Below are 24,294 nucleotides of genomic sequence, written 5' to 3'. Positions count from 1 at the left end.
ATCGACTCATCAAGCCGTTATTGACTGTGCTCGTGCGCAAATTGCCTTCGCCCCCCTCTGTGATGCCCCCTTCTGTGATACCCCTCCCCGCACTGCAAAACTTCTCGTCGCCCATGACACCGACATTCCTCCGTTCTCTGCTGCCCTCGTACCACTGTCTTGTGAGTGGGTAACTCCTTTGACTGCGATTTTTACACCTTCCGAAGCCACCTCCCGTCATCCCTGCCTCCTTATTCCGTTCGCAGTTCTCGAAATTCAAGACGGCAAGAGTGCACTTTACGCCTCGAACCCATTTTCTTGCCCAGCAGTCCTGCTCCGTGGCGAATGCATTGGACGTCTTGAAGAGCTTGATCCCGGTCATATCACCAATCTTGCTGACTCAACCCCCTCCTTCGACGTTAGTCTGTGCTCTACGATGTTGCGATGGCTTCGACGCCCTCCGACGTTTTTCAACATGCTATTGATGCTGATCTTCCACTTGCGCAACGTGATCAACTTGTCGCCCTCTTGCAGAACTTCGCTTCTTCATTCGACCTTCCTAAACTGACTTGGGCCGCACGTCTGTCGTACAGCACACCATTGACACCGGTAAAACCGCACCTTTGCGCCAGCGCCCCTATCGCGTGTCGGCTTCGGAGCGCCAATTGCTGATCATGTGGACGACATGCTCCGTCGTGGTGTCATTCAGCCATCCCACAGTCCCTGGGCGTCTCCAGTTGTGTTGGTACCTAAGAAAGATGGCTCCTTCCGGTTTTGTGTCGACTACCGCCGGCTCAACAAGATCACGCGCAAGGACGTCTATCCTCTGCCACGCATCGATGACGCACTGGACTGCTTGCAGGGCGCCGAGTTTTTCTCCTCGTTGGATTTACGACCTGGCTACTGGCAGGTGCCAATGGATGACGCTGACCGCTCTAAAACTGCCTTCATCACACCAGATGGATTATATGAATTCAACGTCATGCCCTTTGGGCTTTGCAACGCACCGGCCACATTTGAACGCCTCATGGACACTGTGCTTCGTGGATTCAAGTGGCGAACCTGTCTTTGCTATCTCGATGATATCGTAGTCTTTTCTACCGATTTTCAATCCCACCTGCTCCGACTGAAGGACGTTCTCACTTGTCTCGCTACTGCCGGCCTCCAACTGAATCTGAAGAAGTGCCGCTTTGCTGCTCGCCGACTAACCATTCTAGGTCATGTCGTTTCTAAGGATGGCATTCTTCCCGATCCCACCAAACTTCGTGCAGTTGCCGAATTCCCACGCCCAAAATCACTGAAGCAGCTACGACGTTTCATCGGCCTGTGCTCCTACTTTCGCCGCTTCATCTTAAATTTCGCATCTATTATTGCTCCTCTCATCCAGCTCCCCTCCGGCAGCTCCGACCTCTCCGCATGGACACCTGCTTGTGATGACGCCTTCAACACTTTACATCGTCTCTTGGTTTCGCCTCCCATCCTCCGCCACTTCGACCCGAATGCGCCAACTGAGATTCACACTGACGCTAGCGGTATTGGGATAGGCGCCGTTCTCACCCAACGCAAACCTCGTATCCGAGACTATGTGGTGGCGTACGCAAGCCGCAAATTGACCAAGGCAGAGTCCAATTATTCTGTTACGGAAAGAGAATGCTTGGCCATTATTTGGGCCATCGGCAAATTCCGTCCGTATGTCTATGGCCGACCATTTTATGTGGTCACTGATCATCACACTCTGTGCTGGCTGGCGTCCCTCAAGGACCCGTCCGGCCGCCTTGCTCGCTGGGCTCTTCGCCTCCAAGAGTATGACATTCGTGTCATATATCGCTCAGGCCTCAAGCATACTGACGCGGACGCTCTTTCGCGCTCACCGCTGCCTCCCTCTTCGTTGTCTGATGAGATCTGCGCCTACGATTTGTCTTCGCTTGCCACTATCGACACGGCCACGGAACAGCGGCGCGACCCGTGGATGTCTACACTTCTGGACTTTCTTTCAAGTCACTCTCCAGGTCGTTTGTCTAGGGCGCTTGCCCGCCAAGCTCACCATTTTTCAATTCGTGACGGGCTGCTCTATCGCCGCAATTACCTTCACGACGGAAGGAAGTGGCTTTTAGTCATCCCCCGTCATCTCCGCCCCGAAATTTGTGCTGCTTTCCATACTGATCCCCAGTGCGCCCACGGCGGAGTGTTGAAAACCTACACGCGCTTGCGTCTACGCTTCTTCTGGCGTGGAATGTACCGCTTTGTCCGCCATTTTGTCCGTTCTTGCCAGTCTTGCCAACGCCGAAAAACTCCTCTCAAGTCTCCTGCTTCGCTGCAGCCGTTGCCCTGTCCTCCCCGTCCGTTTGATCGTGTCGGAACAGATCTATACGGTCCCCTTCCTACAACTTCAGCTGGCAACCGCTGGATTATCGTGGCAGTGGATCATCTGACCCGCTACACTGAGACATCATCATTGCCCTCTGCTTCCGCACTCGACGTGGCTGCCTTTATTCTGAAAAACCTGGTTCTTCGCCATGGTGCCCCTCGCGAACTGCTCAGTGACCGCGGACGCGTTTTCTTATCAGACGCTCTTGAGGCTCTCCTGAAAGAATGCCGCACCATACACCGCACCGCTACCTCGTACCACCCTCAGACGAATGGACTGACAGAACGTTTCAACCGCACTCTCGGTGACATGCTGGCTATGTACGTGAACACCGACCATTCCAATTGGGAGCAAGTTCTACCGTTTGTTACACATATAACACCGCCGCACAGACCACTACTGGATTCTCTCCATTCTTTCTCCTTTACGGGCGCGAGCCACCCTGTACTATGGACACACTTTTTCCCTACCGCCCTGACGTTTCCGAATCTTCCCCGCTATCCGATGCCGTCACGTACGCAGAAGAATGCCGTCAGCTCGCCCGCTCTCTCACAAAAGAAAATCAAAACAGAAATAAATAAATAAATAAATAAATAAATAAATAAATAAATAAATAAATAAATAAATAAATAAATAAATAAATAAATAAATAAATAAATATACAAATAAATAAATAAATAAATAAATAAATAATTAAATAAATAAATAAATAAAATATACCCACCCTACTACCTGCCAAGGCGCATACATCCTGAAATCCTGAGAGAAGGCCAACGCCGAGGACAAAAGCTGCATGGCTGCGTTTCTGTGCAGGGTTGTTTGGCATTTCCCACCGTATTATGGGAAATACCAAACAACTTTGTGCATGAAAGCAGCCATGCACATCGTAAGCCATAATGTGACGATGTCTCTCTGCAACGACGGTACAGCCATCAGAGACATAATACTCGCAGGAATCAGTGAATGCTGAAGTGTCGTGAAAATTTGAAGCAAAACACTGCCATGGGTATATGTTAGTTTTCAAGTAATGGCCGTAATATAAAACGCTAATTAGGTCTAGTGCGGAGTAGTAGAGCTACTCCGCAGTACTTATTAATAATGTTAATTAATGTCTCAATTTCAATTAGCCGTGGCTGTAATGTGATGTGCGACCTCAGACCGCATTTTTGTGTTAGGCGTCGCGTAAGTGTTTTAAACTATCGCACTGAACGAGTGCTCCTTCGCGCTGAGAATAAAGAACAGAAAACTAAGTGACGTAGAATTCGTACGTCCAGCCTGCGACCAGAAAAGGGGCTGTTTCATTCCCATTCGGGGATTTTTTTTCCTCATCTGCAATAGTGATTTTCTTTTTAGAGTATAATAGTTCTCAATCATCGTTGAATGACGTTACTACCTGTTATGTCAAACTGTGTTAACCAATCAGGAAATTTGGTTTCGACCGTAGGCATTTTGTACGCATATCTTTTTCAATAGGCTGTTTTAGAATAGGGCTGGAGCAGAAGGAACAGGAGAAGGTAACACTTTAGCATTTCTGAGCCAGAGTATTAAGCCCAACTGGTCCGTCAACAGGTAAGATTCTAACCAAGCCAGCCACGCTGGAGGAGAAGAACGTGAAAAATGAACAGATTGAATTGCAATGGAGCAGGATAAGATGCAGAGAACTAACTCAGTATAGAGCTCAATACAAATCAGACATGCGGGAGATTTCTGAGACGACAGAGAAAAGATCGGGTAGGCGTATGTAATGAATTTAGGTTTATCTGTCGTAAATTGTGCAGTCGCGTGGTGTTGCGGGATTTGTGCGGAGCAGGTAGTGAACGAAGAGTTTGTCTAATGCTATCATATTGAAGATGTATTTCTTTTACCTCGAAAGCTTTTCTAGTCTTATGAAACGAAATACATTGCGCGACAGTTGTGCGGAAGATGTGCGCGGGATCTGTGCCTCGGATCTGTACGCTGAAGGTCACTTGTCAATCATCCTGATGGCGTCATCAGAAAATTAAAAATCCTTTGTCCACGGAGAATCGAACCTCCTAATGAACGATGAAGTAGACTTTATAGTTCACAGTGGTATCACGGTTGAAGCCTCCCTAAAATGGCTGTCTTTTTAATTGTGCTTAACATCTGTAGAATGGAGGGAAACTATATTTTTGCAAAAGCAGAGAATATGCATCGTTTCTCGTGTAGGCCCGATTCTCAGCAGCATTTTTTTTTCGCGAAAGTAGACGTGGCGATTTGTTAAAACCTGAATTGTCTTGCTATTTAAAATCTGGCGATATGTATATGACTATCTTGTACAATTTAAAAGGGAGCGACCTGCTAGGCGTGTGATTGGTGAGTTGAAGGTGTTTAAAGATAGTGCTATGGATCTCTAATTCGCCTTTGTACTGCCCAAAAATGGGGAACTTCAAGTTTCTGGATCTCGGCTGAAGATTGAAGCAGGGCCACACGTGCTGGGTCAACGAGCCGCCCTCCAAAAATCTATTGTTAAATCATTCTTCAGGGCATTCTAAGCTTGTAAAAAAACGGCATCACCCTCTCTTGCCTTCGGTCTGCTCTAGAGAAATTATCCAAACTGCCAAGGCAGGCAAAAGAACGAGGCGAAGGAATGCAGTGGCCGTTCTTTATGTGCATTGCATGACGCAACGCATAATCTGAGAAATGTGTCTTGGCGTTTCAGTGTTAACGTGGTGTGCTCAGCACACTTGCAGCTTCAACGCCTCTGTTCCAAAGGGAGATATCGAGCAAAGAAAAATATAAATGCGACCTCTCAAGTGTTCAGTGCGGCAGAGATCAAAACTTGTGAATTGTGTGCGGTCGGTGGTATATCAGATTCCTGTCACGTTCCAAAAAGTGTATATCGAACAAAGCGGAAGGTGTTTAAATATTCTCCTGAAGAACATCAGATGACATCGTCTGATGTGTCGAAACACTGCTCTGAATGGGGAAAGAAAGAAATAAGGGAATGTAAGGCGACTTTAAAGAAACCCGACGGTTCTGTACCGGCATTGTTATGAGCGCACTAGGTGGGTTATGGAAGCTTTCTTCATCAACAAAAAATAAGCCCGTCCTTCAGTCAGCCCTCCATTGCGTTGCATGATTCTGAGATCTGGTTCTTAGAAAAGACTTGATGTGCCTTAGGTCATGCAGACAGCCTCCTATACAATGTAATCTTACGTTGATTATCTGTCATGTTTACAGGTCGTGCGCTGCGTTTCTGGGCGTTTTATACTTGTGTCTTCCTTCGGAATAAATGCTTGTTGCGACACAGCGCTTGTGTTGTGTACTTCCTCGTCAGTCGTCTCTGTTCGTGTTGTATATATCCTCAAGTTGAGGAAATACGGTACGCTACGCTTTAGTATTTGCGATTTAAAAAAAAAGAAGAACCTTTTGCATTGTCTTCGGGTGGGGCTGAGTGGCATGGCGGCATTTTTGGAGGCTTTAGTTTTATTTTTCATTTTTTTATGAAACCTCAGTTTTTACACTTGGCCTTATCCTGGCGAAATTCTTTTCTTACTTTCACTATCTTGTTGTCTAGGTGATAAAGGACCATTTTTAACTCGCACAAAAATATTATTCGTCAGTGATTCTATCATCAAGGCAGTATCTATCACAGTCACATCAAGAAGAAACATTCGAGTTGCCAGACCTTGCTCTACACTTGCTCAAAACAGCCTTTTGAGGGTTAATGCGCTTTTTTCTCTCAGAAATTATTGAGGTATAAAACATCTTGCGCTCCAGTTGTGGCATTACGCATTAACACACTACGATAACTCCGCAAGAAGCGCCGATGATGCGACATACTGTATAAAAGACGTATAGTTGTAGACACGTACCTTAGATATGCGGATGATACGACTTTAATGGCAGAAAGTGAAGTGGAACACAAGGGACTTCTGATGCGCGTACAAGAAGAGAAGGAGAAGTTTGGGCTTAAACTGGACATTGAAAAGACAAAGATCATGGTGTCTTGTCCTATCAAGTCCTGGAGCTTCAAGGGACAAGAAGTGGAAGCTGTGACAGATTTTCTCTTCTTCGCGGCTATTAGATTACTCCGGAAGGTGACTGCAGCCATAAAATTAGGAGGCGCCTCCTTCTGGAAAAGAAAGCCATGGCTAGCCTTGACCGCCTAGTAAAAATCAGAGACATTAGTATGCCAACCAACATCCGTATACCTCGTGCTATGGTCTTTCCAGATGTGATGTATGAATGAGAGATTTGGACTGCGAAGAAGATTGACCGCCGAAGACTTGACGCGTTTGAATTGTGGCGCTGGCAGAGACTTTTGAGAGTTCCTTGGACTGCCAGAAGATCAAATCAGTCGATATTGTTGACCATAAACCCCGAATGCTCATTGGAGGGTCAAATTCCAAATTTAAAGCTCAGCTACTTTGGTCATCTGATGAGAAGAAAGGAGTTGCTGGAGAAAGATTTGATGTTGGGAAAGGTTGAGGGTCACCGGAGAAGGTGTAGGCAGCGAAAGCGATGGTTAGATGGCATCCTCGAGGCCCTGCAGTTGAAGTTATGTGATCTTAGGAAGATAGTGAGAGACAGGAAAGTGTGGCGTGATATGGTCCATATGGTCACGAAGAGTCGGACACGACTGAACGACTGAACTGAACTGACTGCACAAGACCAGCGCTTTCCAATTACTGTGTTTGCTTTCTTCGATGCGATCAATACTTGATTGTGAATTGCTTTATCAGGAAATATATTCGGTTGCCGTTTGGATGGATTAATACAATCTAATCTGTTTGTCCATGAATGACGCCAACGACTGATACCAACATCCTTGAAGATTGCTCGGCATGCCGGGTCACACCGGCGCTCATATGAATACCGCCGGCCGTTATGTAATCAAATGTCGACTTGAGGGCACTGCAATCAAAACTACACTTCAAACATTTTTCAGTCGCTAAAACTTGCATTGAAATTATGATACTCTGCTTACAGGACCGGGTTCATTCCGGGCGGACTGGTGATTCTGGGACACATCTCTCACCGCGACAGCAACCTGACCTACTTCTTCTTTCTGGGTCCAAATATAAGAGCTCTTGAGGGCAGAAAATATGAAAACGCAAGCTACGTGCATACTGTGGTAAGTTCTAAACCATCCAGTCACCTCAGGTTCAAGAGCAGTAACGCGCACCAGTGATTACGTGTATAGCGTTATAAGGTTAATTAAGCCGCATTGATTACTGGACAGAGGGTTGTGCTTCAGTTCTTTAAATGTTTCACCGTACTAAAACATGCGCTTGAGCTTGATGAAAAGACATAAACCTTTGGTATAAGGAAAAGCGATAGTTCTCACCAAAATAAGCCGCAATTTGTTCTCGTAGATAATAGATTGAAGAACTTGTATATGCACTGCATACAAATATTGAGAAAACAGGCTCTATTTAATCAGCCGCCAATTTAAAACACGATGTTATAATTGCGTAGCGTTTCCAATATTTAGTGCATAATGTTTCTCGGTGATCACTGCTTGAGAACGACGAAGCAGGGGATAGAGGAGTCTGTCAGGGAACTTCTAGGTTATGTTTCGCCACTGTTGAAGCAGACCGGTGTTGGAATTTCTCCTAAGCGCACCTGCCATTTTTGTACCTGCTACCATGACTGGTGGCTAAAAGTATTTTGAAATCGCCTCAGCAGATCCGTTTTGTCCCTACAAAAGGTCTCCCTCAGCCACAGAGCCAGCAGCTCGCCTGTGCATTTTCTTTTCCTTCTTCCTAGAGTCGCAACAACGTCTCCCTACTTTTCATCAAACAAATGTTCGTGGACACACACGAGAGCATGGGATCGCTTAACGTTTAAAAGATCTTCTGAGCCACCTTTCTTGTTGTGATCTCTGAATTCGGTGAAGGCCAACTTCGCGAGCAGAGAATAAGCCATATGTCGTTAAGATCCAGCCTCTGCTGATTAACATTCGAAATACATCACAAATGTATAAAATGCTGTTGGCGCGACTTGTGCAAAGAATTCCATGTTTCCTATTTGGCAAACACCTCGATTCGAAAAATATTACCATTCTTCATTGTTCACCTGTCCGTGCCGCGTGTGTCTTCCCCTTACCGTCCTGTAAGTACTTTTCTCGATGCAATGCAGTTGTACATCTTTGAAGAGAGTCGCAGTTCAGTAAAGATCAGAATGAATTAATAACCTCTAAATTTTCAAACAATACAAAGCACAATCCACTCTACATTTAGATTCCATGGAGCTGCATTGAATTGTCAGTAGAAATCTGCTTAACAGACAGCCTAGAGGTATTTCCGCTCGTGTACACATTACATTTCATGACAAATTGTATACAGATTCGATACGTTCCCATGTAGGTCGAAAAATAGTTATCTATGAATCAATAGTATTCACGATACGCGAAAAAGTAAACTGCGCTTTTCCGGTATGCATAGACAGCTGCTTGTTAAATTTAAAAGCTGCGCCTGCGGATATAATCAACTGCACAGAACTGATAACACTATATCAACTGTAATACATAAAACTATAGCAACTAATTATAAGAATGCCAAGCATTACATACAGCATAACGGCTGAATATATCAATTCACAACGTCAACAAGTCAATAATTGGCACACGTAAAATGAATGCAATAACAACTGTCAGTCGAGAAGAAAATGTAAACCGAAATGCACTGAAACAGGGTTGTCTCCAGCAACGTGGTCAAGACGATGAATACAATAACGCGCGTAACTCGGTTTGTTGGTGACCGAACGTACCAAAAGAACACGGTGGAAACACATAGTGCTGAAGAGAAGAAGACACGTACCCGCAATTACGAAGGACAGAATGTATTTATTTCAGGAACACGCGAAGAATACGTGTCAAGAACAACAAGCGCAGAAGCAGATAAAGGGGGAACATCGTCAAGGGCAAAAGCACAAACTTGTCTCCTCCTGGTAGCATACAAAACTTGAGGTTTGTTGAAATACGAAGCCCATGGCGCGCGATAAGTATGAATTCAAAGACTTCCCTGTTTTTTGAGCGTGAGTAATGCTTGACAATCGCTCCCCACTCAAGACTTGGAAAGGAACCTTGCAGGATTTCTAACTGATCACCATGTTGGTATTGGGAACAGTAGCGTAAAATGATGATGCATGTTCTCTGAAGAGGTCAATAATGCATCGCCGCGTCTGACCAACATCTGAGGCCTCGCAAGAAAAAAATACTCAGCGGTAGTTTTCTTTTTGCTTACGAGGCCTGAGACCTTGGTCAGGTGCTGTGGAGTGTCAACCAACCGAATCGCATTGGTCATCTCCATGAACAGTGCGATTATTGTGGCGTATACTCTACGGCCTTCATTTTCTGCAGCAATCTGCAAGATATTATTGTAGTCTATGTAAATAACGTCACAGAAACATTATTACTACTTTGAGAAACATATATTATGTAATATCAATTTCCTTTTAGATGAGTTGCACCACATGAAATGTTTTGAAGCCATTGACATTCCCTTCATTTGAAGTATTGAGTACACTGGGATCATCATAGCCTCGGGGTCAATGAAGTAGAAACTCCCATGCCACCCCCAAGATGAACTATGGTCATTTTTCGAAGCGGCGTGGGTTTAAATGGAGGTTTAAAAACACGGAAAGGGTCCGGTTTCTTCGATTTTCGTGTCACCCTTTCATATGAAAGCAGCTTTCCGAGTTGGCAGCTGCTCTCAACTCTACCGTGCCATCGTATATCGTGGCATAAAAACCCGCCGGCCACTCACAGGTCTGGTGAGTTCCATGAGCGAAAGAGAAAAAAAATGATCTCCTGCGAGCCATAGCGCGTCCTACCTGTCAGTGCCCGGCTATGTCAACTACTAACTATAATCTACCAGAGGTATCCTTGTAACTTTTGCAGTCGGCGAGGAGTTAAATGGAGATTATAAATGTCCGGTGTGTTTAACATCTGCCATATATTACCAGCCAGAGGGATGCGTAACTATTACAGTCTGCGAGGGTTTAAATGGGGAACACAAGGATCAGAGTGTTCACATCTCCACCTAGCGCCTACCAGTAGCATGCGAGGCTGCGGAAAGATGAAAAGGTCTCGTTATTTGAAGCCTGCCAACTACCGACCGTAAGAGGCATGCCCCCTGTTATCTTGAGGCTTCAGAGCTTCAAACGGGGAGCCGGAGAATTTTGCCGACACGTCAATTCATAGTATTAGCAAGTTAATAATTTAGCACCCGTAAAATGAACTCCATAAAAAGCGTCAATGAAAGTAAAAAAAAAAGTGCAAAACGAAATGTAAACAGAAGGTAGTCCGGCAACTGGCTCAAGAAGATGCAAAAATGCATTAACATTCGTTACTGTATTAGTCACTTAACTACTGGGTTAAGGCTGTTGCATCAACCTGACTAAGGCATGCTTGTGACATTTCAAGCCGTCGAGACTTCAAACGATAGACCTAGGTAACGCCAATGCCGACGAACATCTTTTTTGAGATGGTGATACTAACTGCACGCGCGTTAAAACCTCGTAAGCATGCAGTAATAAGAAAAAAAAAGAACACTCTTTGTAGCTCTTCCGGCATACCAACCAGCGAGGCCCTTAAAACTTCACTTTTCTGCACAAACATTGGAACTGCAGTAATCGCTGTGTTATATGTCTCAGCTAAATTGGCAGAAGATAACCAAGCTGAGGCGTAAACCTGCGTACAAGCTTTCTTGATACACTAGGACTGGAGCTAAGCTACAGCAATTTTTCTGCCACCTTAGCGCCCGTCTGTTACCTTCGCCTTAAAATCCTTGCCCACATCCATTTCTTTTTGATTTCGACTAGTATATCATTACACCACCTTTCTTCCTTCACTAACTCTGCGCGCTTTCTGACTCGAAAAGCTGCTGTCTACAAAGGTTCGTTCCATACCTCTCTCTGTTGCGTTCGATTTAGGCACAACGTTTTTGTTAGCGACCATGTTTCTGCCCCTAAGGTGAATACCTATGTGATACAGAAGTTATATATTTTCCTCTAAAGAGCTAATGGTAAGGTGTCATTGTTGCGTTCGATTTAGGCACAACGTTTTTGTTAGCGACCACGTTTCTGCCCCTAAGGTGAATACCTATGTGATACAGAAGTTATGTATTTTCCTCTAAAGAGCTAATGGTAAGCTGTCATTCGCAATCTGCCAAATGTACTCAACTCCTATCTTATTCTACTTATTTCACTTCCGTAATGCAGATCTCCGTCCACTACCTATTTTAATAGCAAGCAGTCCCTTAGCCCTTCCAGCGCATTTGTAGTTGTCGTAAATGACTGTTCTTTTGCGATTCTTTTGAGCGTTGCTTTAGTCTTCTTCATATTAATTTTAATATTTAGGCCTACTGCTGCACTTTGCCTGCAAGTCATTCTCCATCCTATGCAATTGATTCCCTGTGTTACTTAGCAACGCAATGTTATCTGCGAATGGTAAATTTCGTAGAACCCCTATTTCTAACTACAGAGATCCTGTCTCCTGCTTTAAAACTTTTTCGGGCGGGGATATTACAACTTTTTTGTACATAAAGTTATTGCTTCTGTCCCGCCACTGTAGACGTGTCCTAGTATTTTCACATATGAACCTTCTACACTTTATTTCCTCAATGCCTGCATGACTGCTAAGGTTTCGACTGAGTTAAATACATTCTTGCCATTCCGAAATGCGATATTAGTTAGCAGGTATCAGTTAAGAGCAAGCAACTAAGCTTCTCGCCTTATTTCAGTGATGGCATGCAAGCCTGCTTTTCTTCAAATTCTGCCATTGTTTACCCTTAAGTCATCCGGTTTTGTAACTTTAGGCCGATAACATTCGCAGGAATATCACCTATACCTTTTGTCTGATTATGCTCAGATTCTTCAGTGACGCGGAAAATTTTTTTCCTTTTGTTTGTTTTTAGAATGCATATAGCTTGGCTACAACGACGCGAAGCTAACTTCAAGTTTCTTTTAGTCCTGAAGTGTCAGTGTTCCACCCGCGCATTTCACTCCTTAATCTCAGCACAAAGTATATAACCTTCTATCGAACGAATAGAAATTACACGTTATTTTGCAGGGAAAACATAAGTCTGCTATCACTAATTAATTTGGTCTCACAGGCGAATGCTCTGGAAGTTGTAAGGTACCTGCAAAGCGTACACGGCATTGACGCAATGTACGCTGTGTCCTTCACTACGGCGGGGCGCTGGTACAGACCGAGGCATCCCGATAACCAGAACGCCAAAGCAGGAAAGTATCGTCCGAGAAACGCCTGCGAACTAGGAGACTACCCACAGAAAGCATTTGCGCAAGAGGTGGGTCTCACTTCCGCCGCTGCAAATTTGCACGGCTTGCCACATCAGTTCCACCAAAGTTGACTTCCGTGTTTATTTTGTGATTTGCTACAGGTTTGTGGTCGGACCATTGGGATCGGACCATGACCGCCACTTTCCGGCGTCTCCCACTTATCCCCGGAAATTGAAGACGGATATTTCATCTCTCAGCTCTGCCACTTGGCACCCTTGGACGATGTTTCATATCCCTGATTAAATGGAAATATGAATTCCATTTTGTTATTGTTTGAAATTACTAAGCAATTTATTTCAGCACGTAAATATGCTTGAAATCGCAAGCGAGTGCGACAGAGTGTGCGACTGGAAAGTGACTGCCATAAAAGCCAGCCGGAAAGCGATCACCGTTGAAGGAAGATGAAGGGAACCATGTAAACGGACTGTGGCGAGAGCACTGAATCGTGCAACCAGGTGGTGCTTATCATAGAAGGTGTGAGGGAGGATTACCGCAGATGGCCAGTTTAGCGTACAAGGAGAAGTTCGCAAAACGAGGGTGGTTGCCGTTCAGTGAGGAGAGCTACCACGGAGAGGCCTGTGACGAGTACTAGACGGCTTGTAACACGAGTGTTATTACTTGGAAGGAAACAGGTTTAACAAGTCTGGCGAAATACCCATCTCAGTAGTGCTCACCAAGTAAGGCGCAGGACGAGTATATGTGGCGAGAGTTGTAAATGGACACGCTCCGTGGCAAGGCAGCATCCAAATATAGGCTGAGTGGTGAAACCTCCACGCTCCAGGAGCGCTGGAAGTGACAAGCAAGAGGATAGAAAAAAGAACAAGGGTGGCTAAATAAGGAATAATGGTGCGTAACTATGCACATATGTATAGGGTATAGGCCGTGTTATTTTCTTTACCGCGACATATCGCGAAATTAAAACGCCTCAACAGCTGTCGCCCAATGTCTTGCCCAAAATTGGTGATCATCATGTTTCTTGATTCATATTCGCTAGGCTCGCTTCCTTCTGATGCGCTCACTGCACGTCTTTTTTTTTTCTTTGTCAGGCTTGCGACAACACCTTCCTCACCTACAAGTCGACGTTTTACTACGCCTCGTATGACAGCACTATATTCGCTTTCGATAAAAAACATGGCTTTACACTGACCGTCGAGAACTTGGAGGAAATCAGGCGTAAGGTAAATTTGGATCATTTGGTCGTTTCCGAAGCTTGCTGTACATTTGCCATCGATTTGCAGGCGAAGATGACGAACACGTTTGAATTTGACGAGAAGTGCCGCAAGGGCGGTCGAGGACTCGAAAGGATTTAGCGTGAGATGCCTCCCACGTTAGACCCGTCTGCAGTGTGGTCACAGGAGCGCCGCGCATAGAAAACATAAGCATTGCGGGCATCACATTGCTTTTCACCTGAAAGTGTTAGGGTCAAATTTTTAAACGCTCCTTACCTGAGTGAGGACGCCTTAGGAGCGGCTCGCCTTCCTTTAGTCAATTTTTAAACACGCCTTGCCGAGGAGGGCTTAACTAGGGAGGCCTCCCTTGGAACGCCCTTTACACTAGGTAGGCATTGCGCCATATTCATGCTCCCTTTCATCGCTCCTTCATAAATCTCACGCTTCCCTGCTCAACAACTCGATTTGCGTTTGCGCAGTAGGGTGTATCTGCCTGCTCGGGAGACTTCCACAGCGAGTGGAAAAACACGCAGAGCGGACATTCTGAGATGCTCCTACAAGCCCCTCCGCTGAAACAAAACGTGTCAGATAAAAGCCGAGGGCACATAGGGGCGCACGTTGTCAGAGACACAATGTTATAAATGTGTACTTGCTTCTCTAAAATTTGAACCATTATACCTCAAGCATTAAGCGCATATCCTCGACACAAGACTAATACAAGCGGCTCTTCGCTGCTATGTGTGCATCCTTAGCTAAAACGCCGCTAAGGATGGATTGAAAATTATAGGCCTCCCATAAACGCCTCATTGAGTTGAGGAAGCATGGGGATCTCATCGTGGAAGGTAAGGAAATAGCGTAAGTGAAGGAGTGGTCTGAAATTCGGCCCTCAGAGAGATGTTTCGGGAGCAAGCAGTATTTTTTACATTGCAAATTAAAATGAGTAGCCAAAGGTCTTGTAACTTCGCAAAATAGTTATATCTTTCTGGTCGTTTTCTGCGTGGGGTGTTTATGAAGAAAGAAAAATGAAAATAAACATGATTGTCTCGCGTAATATTGTGATACCCAATTTTCAGTCTCCATAAGCTCCCCGAGCAAAGGGAATGGTTCAACTGAGTCGCCGTTCTTTCGCCTGAACTGAAATTTTAATCAGCAATTCATTTGCATCAGCATTTACAGCATATACTTCGAGCTTACGATTGGAAGAGGTTTTGTCGCCTTAATTGTCGCATTACCCCGATTTTTAGAGCCGCGTGTTTGAAAAAATAGTAGAGCTAAGCATAGCGTCGGATTGAGGCAGAACAGATATAGATTTGATTTAGGAAGGTAGCCCTGCATTCTGTCGTGGTATATCGCCTTCAGATCCCATATTTTTTCGTTTTCGTGATTACCTAATCTTTTCCCAGCAGCGAACCTCTGGGATGTTTCCTTTGCATCCACCTTCCTGTAGTGATTTCCCCTGCTCTCCCCATAACCTCCAAAGCTACTATGACGCCCATAGCTTCCACTTTGTTCTCCTCCGTTTCACACTTCATTTTCCCCAATTTCTATATATACGTGGGGAAGCGCATGCAATGCCAAGCTAGCACATTATCTAGCTACCGGTTGTAAGGAACCACACAACATAGATACAACGCCCCGGTTTAGCCAAACCGTACAAGCGTCCTTGACTTGGCACTGAAGAGCCCTAGCAGGCTGAGTCCTATCCCTCCCACCTCAAATGGGCACGTCGAGTTCACGGCTGTCTCCCAACTTGATGATATGTCTTCATTACGCTGCCATTAAAGAATGAGTCCACGGCTAACGTAACCTGCCAACCACCACCTGCCGGAGTCATGACCTGGTTTTTTCGCTCCCAACGATGTAAAGCCGGATTTTCTGCAGACTCGGCCTTTGACGCTCTTTTATTGAAACAGGAAGTGTGCGCAGCAGGGATACTGGAAGGCTGGATTCCGGTCTAACCCTCCTATCTCAAAAGGCGATGCACCTCCCAGTTCGGCAGTATACCATTGTGTTCCGTCACATCACACCAGACGGCGACACTCAGTGCACGGTCATGTACCCCGCCAAACGAGCCCGTGAATTTTTTGCCGACAACGCCAGTTCTGGCGATTTTCTGGAGAACGGGATATTTAACGTGATCGTTTAAGGCGAAATCCTTTGCTCATGCTGTCGTGGACAAAATGTGTCCCGCGCGGCGGCTCTGACTGGCCGAGGCGGGACAACGTCAGAGGTCACGACCAATCGCACAGCACCACTACAGTATGCGCGAATGCGTGCCTTATATGGCCATATCTCACTCAATATCAGTCGCTAATTAACGGATTATGAAATAATGAATGTATTAATTAAAAATAATAGCTGATTAAGTAAGTCATTATATCACTATTGAATGATTTCCTGCTTAATGACTAATTGGTTAATTATTTATGACTTACTAATTAGTGCCAGTTGCGTAGCAGAATTCAGCACTCAGACATAGCCTCTTTTATACACTCTGTGCCTGTCAGCTCCGCGCTCCGCGGCCGTCGCCGCCGATCCTCCTCCGTTGACAAGTTACGCCGCTGACTGCCCAGAGATGGCGACAACGACTTAGAGTCACCTTTGCCAGGCGAGTGCCGGGTGCGCCGTGTTGCAAAGCGGTCCGGATAGCCACACGTTGCCGCTGTCTCGCTGTTTCGTGGACTGTTCTGCTGTGTGCAAGGTCATGCTTATACTTTTCTCTGCCTTCGGGTGCTGCAGGAATACAGCATTGCACCACCTGGTAAGTGCCAGCTTTGCTTTGTCCTTCCGGCGATCGCTGCGTAGTTTTCAGCTGCTTTGAGGCGTGTAAAAATAGTGACAGCACCAATATGTTTATTAAGCGTCAATGCTGCAATAGTAATGTTAGATGCGCACCTGTACTTTCCGGATTGCAATGCTAATTGCTTCCCTGCCTAGCTCGTCTGCGTAGTGTGTTAGTGTGCGCGTGCGATGGTTTTTTTTTTTGCAGTATACGCTAATCACGAAAATTTGTGATAAAATAGAAACACAAGATTTACCTATTGTGTAGATGACCACTTTAAAGTGAGTTAAACCAAATCTTGCAAAGCCTATATTAGTTTCCCTTCTAACACTCAACCGCATTAAGGCCTATGAGAAATTTTGACAGCCCCAGAAGTGTGTTTAATACGCGTCAGTAAGGTAATAATAATATTAAATGTGCACGTGCATTTTCTGGACTGCGATGCGAACTTCCTCCCTGGTTAGCTCGTCTGTGTGGTACGTTACATGTGCTCCAGCGCAGTATTTTTTGTTTTGCTAACTGCCCAATTCTGTGAAAAAATAAAAACACGAGCTTTGCCTATTGTGACGATTATTTTGGAGTGTTCGAAACAGAAAGATGCAACGCGTATAGTTGTCTTTCCTTGTTTTTCTAGTTAAGAAAAAAAAACGTTTGTACGACGCGCTCAATCATTGAAAGTAACAGCTGATACAAAATTGTTCTTTTTACAGATCTCAATGGCGTACTGCGATGCAGTTGTTCCAATCATCTGCAAATCAAGCTGGCTTCTGAAGTGCTACCAGTGACAGCAGTCACCGTGAACGTTTTTCCCTACTTGTGGCAGCCATTCATCACACCACTTCTACATGGTACTCTTGAAATGTGTAAATAAATGCTGGTGCCTTTCTTCTTAAATTTTGTTTTATTGCAGCGTAGACAAGCATTGTAATTTTTCTATTACCATTGGCGCTAGCGTAGCAGTCATGCAGTTTTTCGAGCCATGCGCAATTTCTTGAAACTGCCTGACATAAAGTGCCATATAGCGTTGGTGTTATTGCCTAACAAGTATCATGATCACTTGTTATGCTTAGTGGACGTCGGCCTTATAAGTAAATATGCTGAATATGCACGACCCATGCTTAGGAACAGTTATCCCGCTAGGAATAACAGCGCTCCCGCGCCGCGCCGACATGCGTGCCCGTGCGACCCGTGCGCCTCGACCCCTACGTCAGCGGCGCCCTCAGCGAGGGGACCGCGCAACTTTACCCGACGACGCCGCTCTATTGTTCGCGCGGCGCGTTGAGAGGCACAGAGTATAAAGGAGGCTATGACTCAGGCTTTCGCCTTTCACTACTTGAGTTGCTAAAGTCATTCGTATTTTTAATATAACAAGCGTAAGAACTAGTGCACGCGGATGGCGCAGCTGCTACCGTGCCTCAGTTCTACAGGTGATGCGGTGCTCAGCAGAAAAGGCCTAGTTTTCGCGCAAAGTAGGGGGAAAGACCCGTGATCCACAAAATTTGTCGTCGACGTTGTCGACGGTGGTGCTGGCGCTGGAAACGATAAATCACTACCATGTCCCTGGTGGGGGATAGCTTACAGGCGACATGGCCAGAAAATGACTGGTCATTCAGTTAGGACGTCACAAGTGTTCTTGAAATGAGCAAGGTCTTAGGCGCTGCCAAATGGGTGCTGCGTGAGACAGGAAGATTGACTATCCGACCCCACTGGATGGCGACAGATACGCGCTTTCGACAGGCTATTGAGGTTAGCTCTTATTCGGCTCTCCAAAAACGGCAGTTATTGAAGAATGGCCGCTTATATAATGCGGTAGCTTACGGCTGCATTCTATCGAGTGAACGTGAGACCGCGCGACACAAATTAAGAGATGAGTTTCAGGGTTAGTATCAAAGTGTACATCAGCGAACGAGGAACCGCAACGGAGCCGAAGACGAGAGCCATTGACGCTCTCTTCTGACAGCCTTAAAGGCGAAGCCTAACTGTGCCCCGAAGCACATCGGTGGTGTTGTAAGATCGTGGTACGGCAAGAATGACCTTGCTGCAACGAAAACAGCGCCGGGAGTAAGGACAGACCATGATTTCATAAGGGCGGTGTTCGGTGCATTTCGTTTATTTGTGCGGCTTAGAAGCGAGATCACAGGAAGCTCCAGTATTAAAAAGCTGCCGCCAGTCAGCCTCCGGCTCACAACTTAGCATATATTTTACTTTTAATAGTTGGCGAGAGTTGCCTCAAGCACCAAGAGATAACCTCCTTTGAACAACCTCGTCTTCCCAGAAAGAGCATTTTTTTTTAATCAATCTCAGACACTGTCAAGTGAAACGTTTGAAGAATATTAATTTTTTTGTATTCAACTCAATTGATAAATTAGCAGGGACTCCTCCAGTGTGTCGTGTACTAAAACTTGAGCCTCCTCCAGTTGCAGCACCCGGTACTTCTTCAGCTTGAAAGCGTGTGTGTAGGTATATCTGCTCCTTTACAAATATTTCAACACCTTGGTACAAATTTGAATAAGTATTGGCGACATATACAACATTTTCTTGTAAATGTTATTACGAAAACACTTTAGCATAGCACGATAGATTTCACCAACTTCCGGTTTCCGTCCGCCTAACCAGGGCAGTAGACAAGGGTTGGGTGTCTGGCATTAGAACTCCTCAGAATTTTCAGAGCGCTGCATCTGTCCCAACCTTCTCTTCGGATTCGGTCGTTCATGCTTTTTATACACCGGACAAATACATTAAAATATAAAAATGAATATAACAATGCTGTTGATTTCTAACAAAAATGGTTCCTTTCCTGACGCACATATAGTATGCGAGCAGGCTCATTTTATACCGGCGGCCTATAAGACCCCCTAAAAAGATATATTTGACTACTCCACAGCGCTAAATCGAATGTTATTATGGCAGCTAACAAGCCTATATAGCTCCTTATGATTATGCTGATGATTATGCTGTGCATGTTTATACCATGGTTATATTTCAGCTTCATACTTTAATTAGACATCTGTATAACCATGAACATACCATGAGTAGCATGCCCATGTTCAATGTCGAAGCTATTTAGGCCTACTTCACACTTGAAGGTTAGATGCACAAGTTAAGAAATCAGATCCCAACATAATTACTTAATTACGCCTTTATAAGGCTAAAGAGCGTGTTAGGCTTGTTAAGCCCAATAGCCCTTGCAAAGATATGTCTGAAAAGTCGCATTCCACCAGTACTTTGCTTTCCGAACAAACATTAGTAGTGTTTGCACGGCCCTAATTGTAATTACGCTTGATTAGCCTTGTCTAAGCCTAATATGACTAAATAAACTTATTTAGTGTGGAATCGTTCCGTGCTGTCCAGCATAAAACTTTCGCTTGGCTATATCTAAGCTCGATAATATAATTAAACAAGGTCTGATTAAAAAAAAAACATGCACCCGTAACATCACTTGTTTAATTACCTATCTGTTAGTACTCTTTGATGTTGGTTACTCCTGCACACGTGCCACTAATTCAACCATCACCAAAGGTCGGAGTTGGAATGATGTGCCTACTGATGTTGGAATTACGCATTAATGTAATTTCACTCTAACGTGTCCACAGCCATTTTGCTAATCTAGAAGAAAGAGTACATATATATGACGCAAGAATGATTATTTTGGTAAGCAGCTTAGAGCAATATTTTAGTGTTTTATTTTTTTAATGCGTTATTATTATTATTGTACATTTTTGTAAGCAATATTAGCAGTTTTAAGGTGAAACGACAAAAGTACTATCAACACAGCTTTTCCACCGCTTATTATTTTAGGTTTGCACCAGCTGGGAAAACAACACCGACCTCTTGGCCGGCATCGCTGTCTACGATGCGAACTACGATTCCGCGGCGAAAATCTGCCCCCCATATCAAGGGGCCGCTTGGGCATTCCTGAACCGGTTTGGCGACGCCCGAGATGTGCTCAATGTGTGGGGCGACAGAACATTAGGAAACTTCACGAGGAAATGCTACCTGAGTAAGTTATAGGCGCATACTACGTTTCAAAGCAAGTAACGGCAACAAAGCCATGGGGAAAACTGAGCGACCACTTAAGCTCCACATTTGAGGGTATGACGCAATAGCGTTGATGGCTCCCGTCTTCGGCTCCTTCCGGGGATTGGCGTGTATTAGTTTTTATACTCACTTAAGCATTCAAAATATGTACTATTACGCATATTAGTTCATACGTTTAATAACAAATAGGTGCTCAGTTTTCAAATAGACGACCCGACATAAACATCTATAAATCCCTGCTTTAACCAGTCGCACAGACGTGCCTACCACGTTTTCCACCCGTATTCTCTAGCATGCCTCGACTCGACGCTCCACCTCCACTCCGTGGAGGGGGGAAAGCAGCCCCTCCTCGAATCCAAGGTCGATTCGGTTTCATGAACGCCACTCGACGTTCCCTTCGAATAAATCCCCACGAGATATACTGCTTCGCTCCAAGCAGCCCAAATAGCATACAAGGAGGAAATTAAAGTCGTACCTTGTCCCGAAAACTGCATCTTTCAGTTTGTAGCATGCTCATTTTTGCATGTCGCGTTTTCTAAACATTCTTTGCAAGCAACCTCGACATTTACAGCCTAGTCAAACATGTTTTGCGGGCTGCGTGAGAAGGCAGATGTGAAAACTGGCCGGAAACGATTTTATATCTCGTAACTGACCCTGCCGATGACGTGGTGTTCATGTAAAACAAGACATAGGTGTCGAGAAATAGCGCTTATACTTGCGCTTATTCTGGTTTGGTTTAAATTTCTGCTGTACTCTCCCTTTACTCTCGGAGGGCTCAGAGATGAGCGGTGAAAAAGTATGTACTGCTCAGCAGCGCTTCGCAATGCTAGCCAAAAAATTCAACTCTCGAAAAGCAAAAACCGCTTGCGATTTTCAAGCAAGCTGAGAGACGTAACTGTGAAGGTGTGCTTGCACAGCTGTGACTTTTGTCGAATGCGACTATTCCTCCGTAGAACGAGCGGAGCAAAGCACTCCCCCGGCAGCGCCGCACGTATGAAGACGTGCAGCCTTTGTCAAAAGAGTAGAGCCCAAGGGGTGTGCTTCCGAGCTGTGTATTGGCACTTGTTTAGGATTTGTGGAGGTACTGACCATTGGAGAGGGAAGGCAAAAAATCTTTTTACCATCAAAAGATTCGGAACATTGCAAATGCATCACAAGCCACACGAAGTTGCTCAAAAGTAGACACACTCAGCTCTACACTTTTGACAATTACTGCACGTGCCTAAAGCGACAAGAAAGCCATTGATGCTTGGCGTGAAGCACATACGTCAGCGCAGCTAAACCGCGCCTCCAATGCTCACTGCTTCTTGTATGTAACGCGCTGTTTCCTGAAAGTTCACGGCAATCCGCGGATGCTACTAGCGGAGTGATCTCGCCATTAGCCGTCAAATGTGCGTATCATCTCATCACGCAGTAGTCTCTAAAACGATGTTTGATTATCCCGTGATGACTGGAAGTGGGCCTGCCCCACATAAAAGTAATGCGATGATCAACTACACCACTGGTGTCGACGAGCGACCAGCGTGATCTTTGCTCGGCGTTAGCGGCAGAGACATCAAGAGGCTAGCCACTGCCACCCCCGTAAAATAATAACGTGCCAGAAGTTCCGGGTTGTTGTCAATCAGCCGAAAAATTAAAGGACGGTTTTATGAATCCTCAGTATATTCATTTCTATAAAGTGTGGTATACCGACGGTGTCCACATACGAGCGAACGTTTCCACGTCTGTTTTCAAGGGGAGTGGCGGTCGAGGAGCGTCCAAATTAGCGCCGTTGCCTACTCCAGATTCCCGAGCAAAGTTTTATCGTCCACTCAAGGAGTGATTCAACTGGAGATTGGTTCCTGAAACAAAAACCAGGCCCTGACGGCCGCTTGAAGTAGAAGTCGTGCGTTCGTGAATACAGTATAGCGCTTACTCCTCGCCCAAGTGTCCCAGAAGTATCGAGTCCCATCTCAGCCTCCTATGTGTCATGTCATCGGGTACCGTGACATCGAGCAACCCACCCCAGTCCGTATCTCTCCGTTTGTTCGGCCAACTACCGTCTACAAGAGTCTTGGCCGTGATTTTCGACACACAATCGCAACAACGCAAATAGCGGCGGATTTTGCAGCGAACAAAGCCTGTAACAGAATCGCGTATTATGTGTTCTATAAGTGGAGTGTGCACGAGAACCATTAGTATCCCAACACATTCGCAATCAGGTTAAGTGGAGAAATATGGGAGAGGCCTTCGCCCTGCAGTGGGTATAATCAGGCTGATGATGATGATGACATTCGCAATCTAAACTTGAGACATGTGGAATGAATTCTTTTTTTTTTTTTGCTCGGCAGAAACCTGGCCACGAACGGAGCAACGAAGGCCTGAAGACATGGTGCTGCTGTTTGTCACTTATCCAATTCCCTTAGAATTGATTTGCATTGTCGCAGCCACAATGCACCCAGCCGAGAACACAAACAATGAAAGAAAAAGCAATAGATACAAATAGACGTATTAGCATCACAGCAACCCGTAATGGCCAGCTGGGATGCAAATCAACTCTCGCCTTCCACTATTATTTTCACAAGCATTTAACAAGCTTCGTTATTATTTGTTTCTCTATCGACTGTAACTCTAAACGTACAAAGTTTGCACGCAAGAAACATAGTACAATGGCATGCAAGAACCACGCGCAGTGTCGCTGTTTGCATCTTTTCGTATTAATCTTTTTCTCCTAAAATATTTTCTTCAGTTTTGGAGAAGCCGCCTTGCTTTTACTTTTGATGGAACCCACTGGCTTCTCTTATCTACATCGTTTCATATGCACAACGCTGGCGACAACAAATACAACACTATGAACATAGTGAAACTGGCCAATGACTCAAGTTTTATGTGTTTATATTTTTCTTGCAGTGGACCGAAATGGATGAGCCGCACGCCAGACAGCGCTCCAGAATTTGCCTTCCTGGCTCGTCGTGGCTTCAAGCCGACGTTCTTTTTAATTCATTCTTGAATTTATTTATTTCTTCGTATCTTTGTTTCGTTGATAGTTTTACCTTCCTTGTACGCACTTCAATCTGTACGTGTATAAAATTCGAATACGTTCAGTCGTTATGAAAATGCGTGTGTCATGGCTGTCCAAGTGCGGACCTGTCGCTTAGGGAGCCATTGTGGGATTTTCATTTGGGCCGTGCCATGAAGTGCACAGAAAAGAGAACATTACGAGGGATACTTAAGAGCCGCCTAGAAGAGCATCATGCGATAGCGTATAGAGCTACCAGCCCACCTATAAAAACCCGCTTTAACCAAGCCGAATGAGCGTGCCTGCATGGCCTGAGGGTAACATAAATGCAAGTGTCTGCAGGCTAATTCTGACACTGCCCTTCCATACGAAAGGGGAGGCCTGTGTTGGCAGCTCTTGACAAACATAACGTCAGGCAACCCTACGTATAATCAGTGAGCGGCCATGTCAGCTGATAGCGCCACGCTCTTGATTTTTAGTTCTCAACGCCAAGCCAAATTTTTGAGGAATGGGGCCTTTAATCTTGTCGATTTAAATGCCCAGCGTTACTATGCAACATAGGAGCAGTATTGCACGTTCGGCATAGTGAGTGACGTTCGTATTGGCCCCCTTATTAAAGTAGCAAAGTTTGAATTCTTTATCTCCACATCGTACAGCGGGGTGGAAAATTAGTTCGCTTATTTAGAAAGCA

The 24,294-nt window shown here is 45.2% G+C and overlaps 1 protein-coding gene across 4 annotated transcripts in view; it reads left to right on the top strand.

Moving 5' to 3' along the window:
* Window positions 1–23,875, top strand: part of LOC146193360 (uncharacterized) — a 62,211-nt gene extending 38,336 nt beyond the window's left edge. For 2 of the 4 annotated variants that reach the window (XR_014706830.1, XM_084602732.1), the window contains exons 3-4: window positions 7,301–7,445; window positions 23,495–23,875. Coding sequence is in view for 1 of the 4 variants with exons in the window: in XM_084602732.1 (XP_084458858.1) it covers window positions 7,301–7,405 (105 nt within the window). In the remaining 3 variants the exon portion in view is untranslated. Of the gene's footprint in view, window positions 1–7,300; window positions 7,446–12,429; window positions 12,625–12,717; window positions 12,857–23,494 lie in introns of those variants that run through there. The other 2 variants (XR_014706831.1, XR_014706829.1) reach the window with 2 other exon arrangements.
* Window positions 23,876–24,294: the final 419 nt, after the last annotated feature.

The sequence above is a fragment of the Amblyomma maculatum genome, chromosome 4 (genome assembly GCF_055883805.1).
Source record: "Amblyomma maculatum isolate TAMU_Amacu chromosome 4, ASM5588380v1, whole genome shotgun sequence".
Lineage (NCBI taxonomy): Eukaryota > Metazoa > Arthropoda > Arachnida > Ixodida > Ixodidae > Amblyomma > Amblyomma maculatum.
Note: the sequence above shows the minus strand (reverse complement) of the source record. Positions and strands in the feature narration are given on the sequence as shown.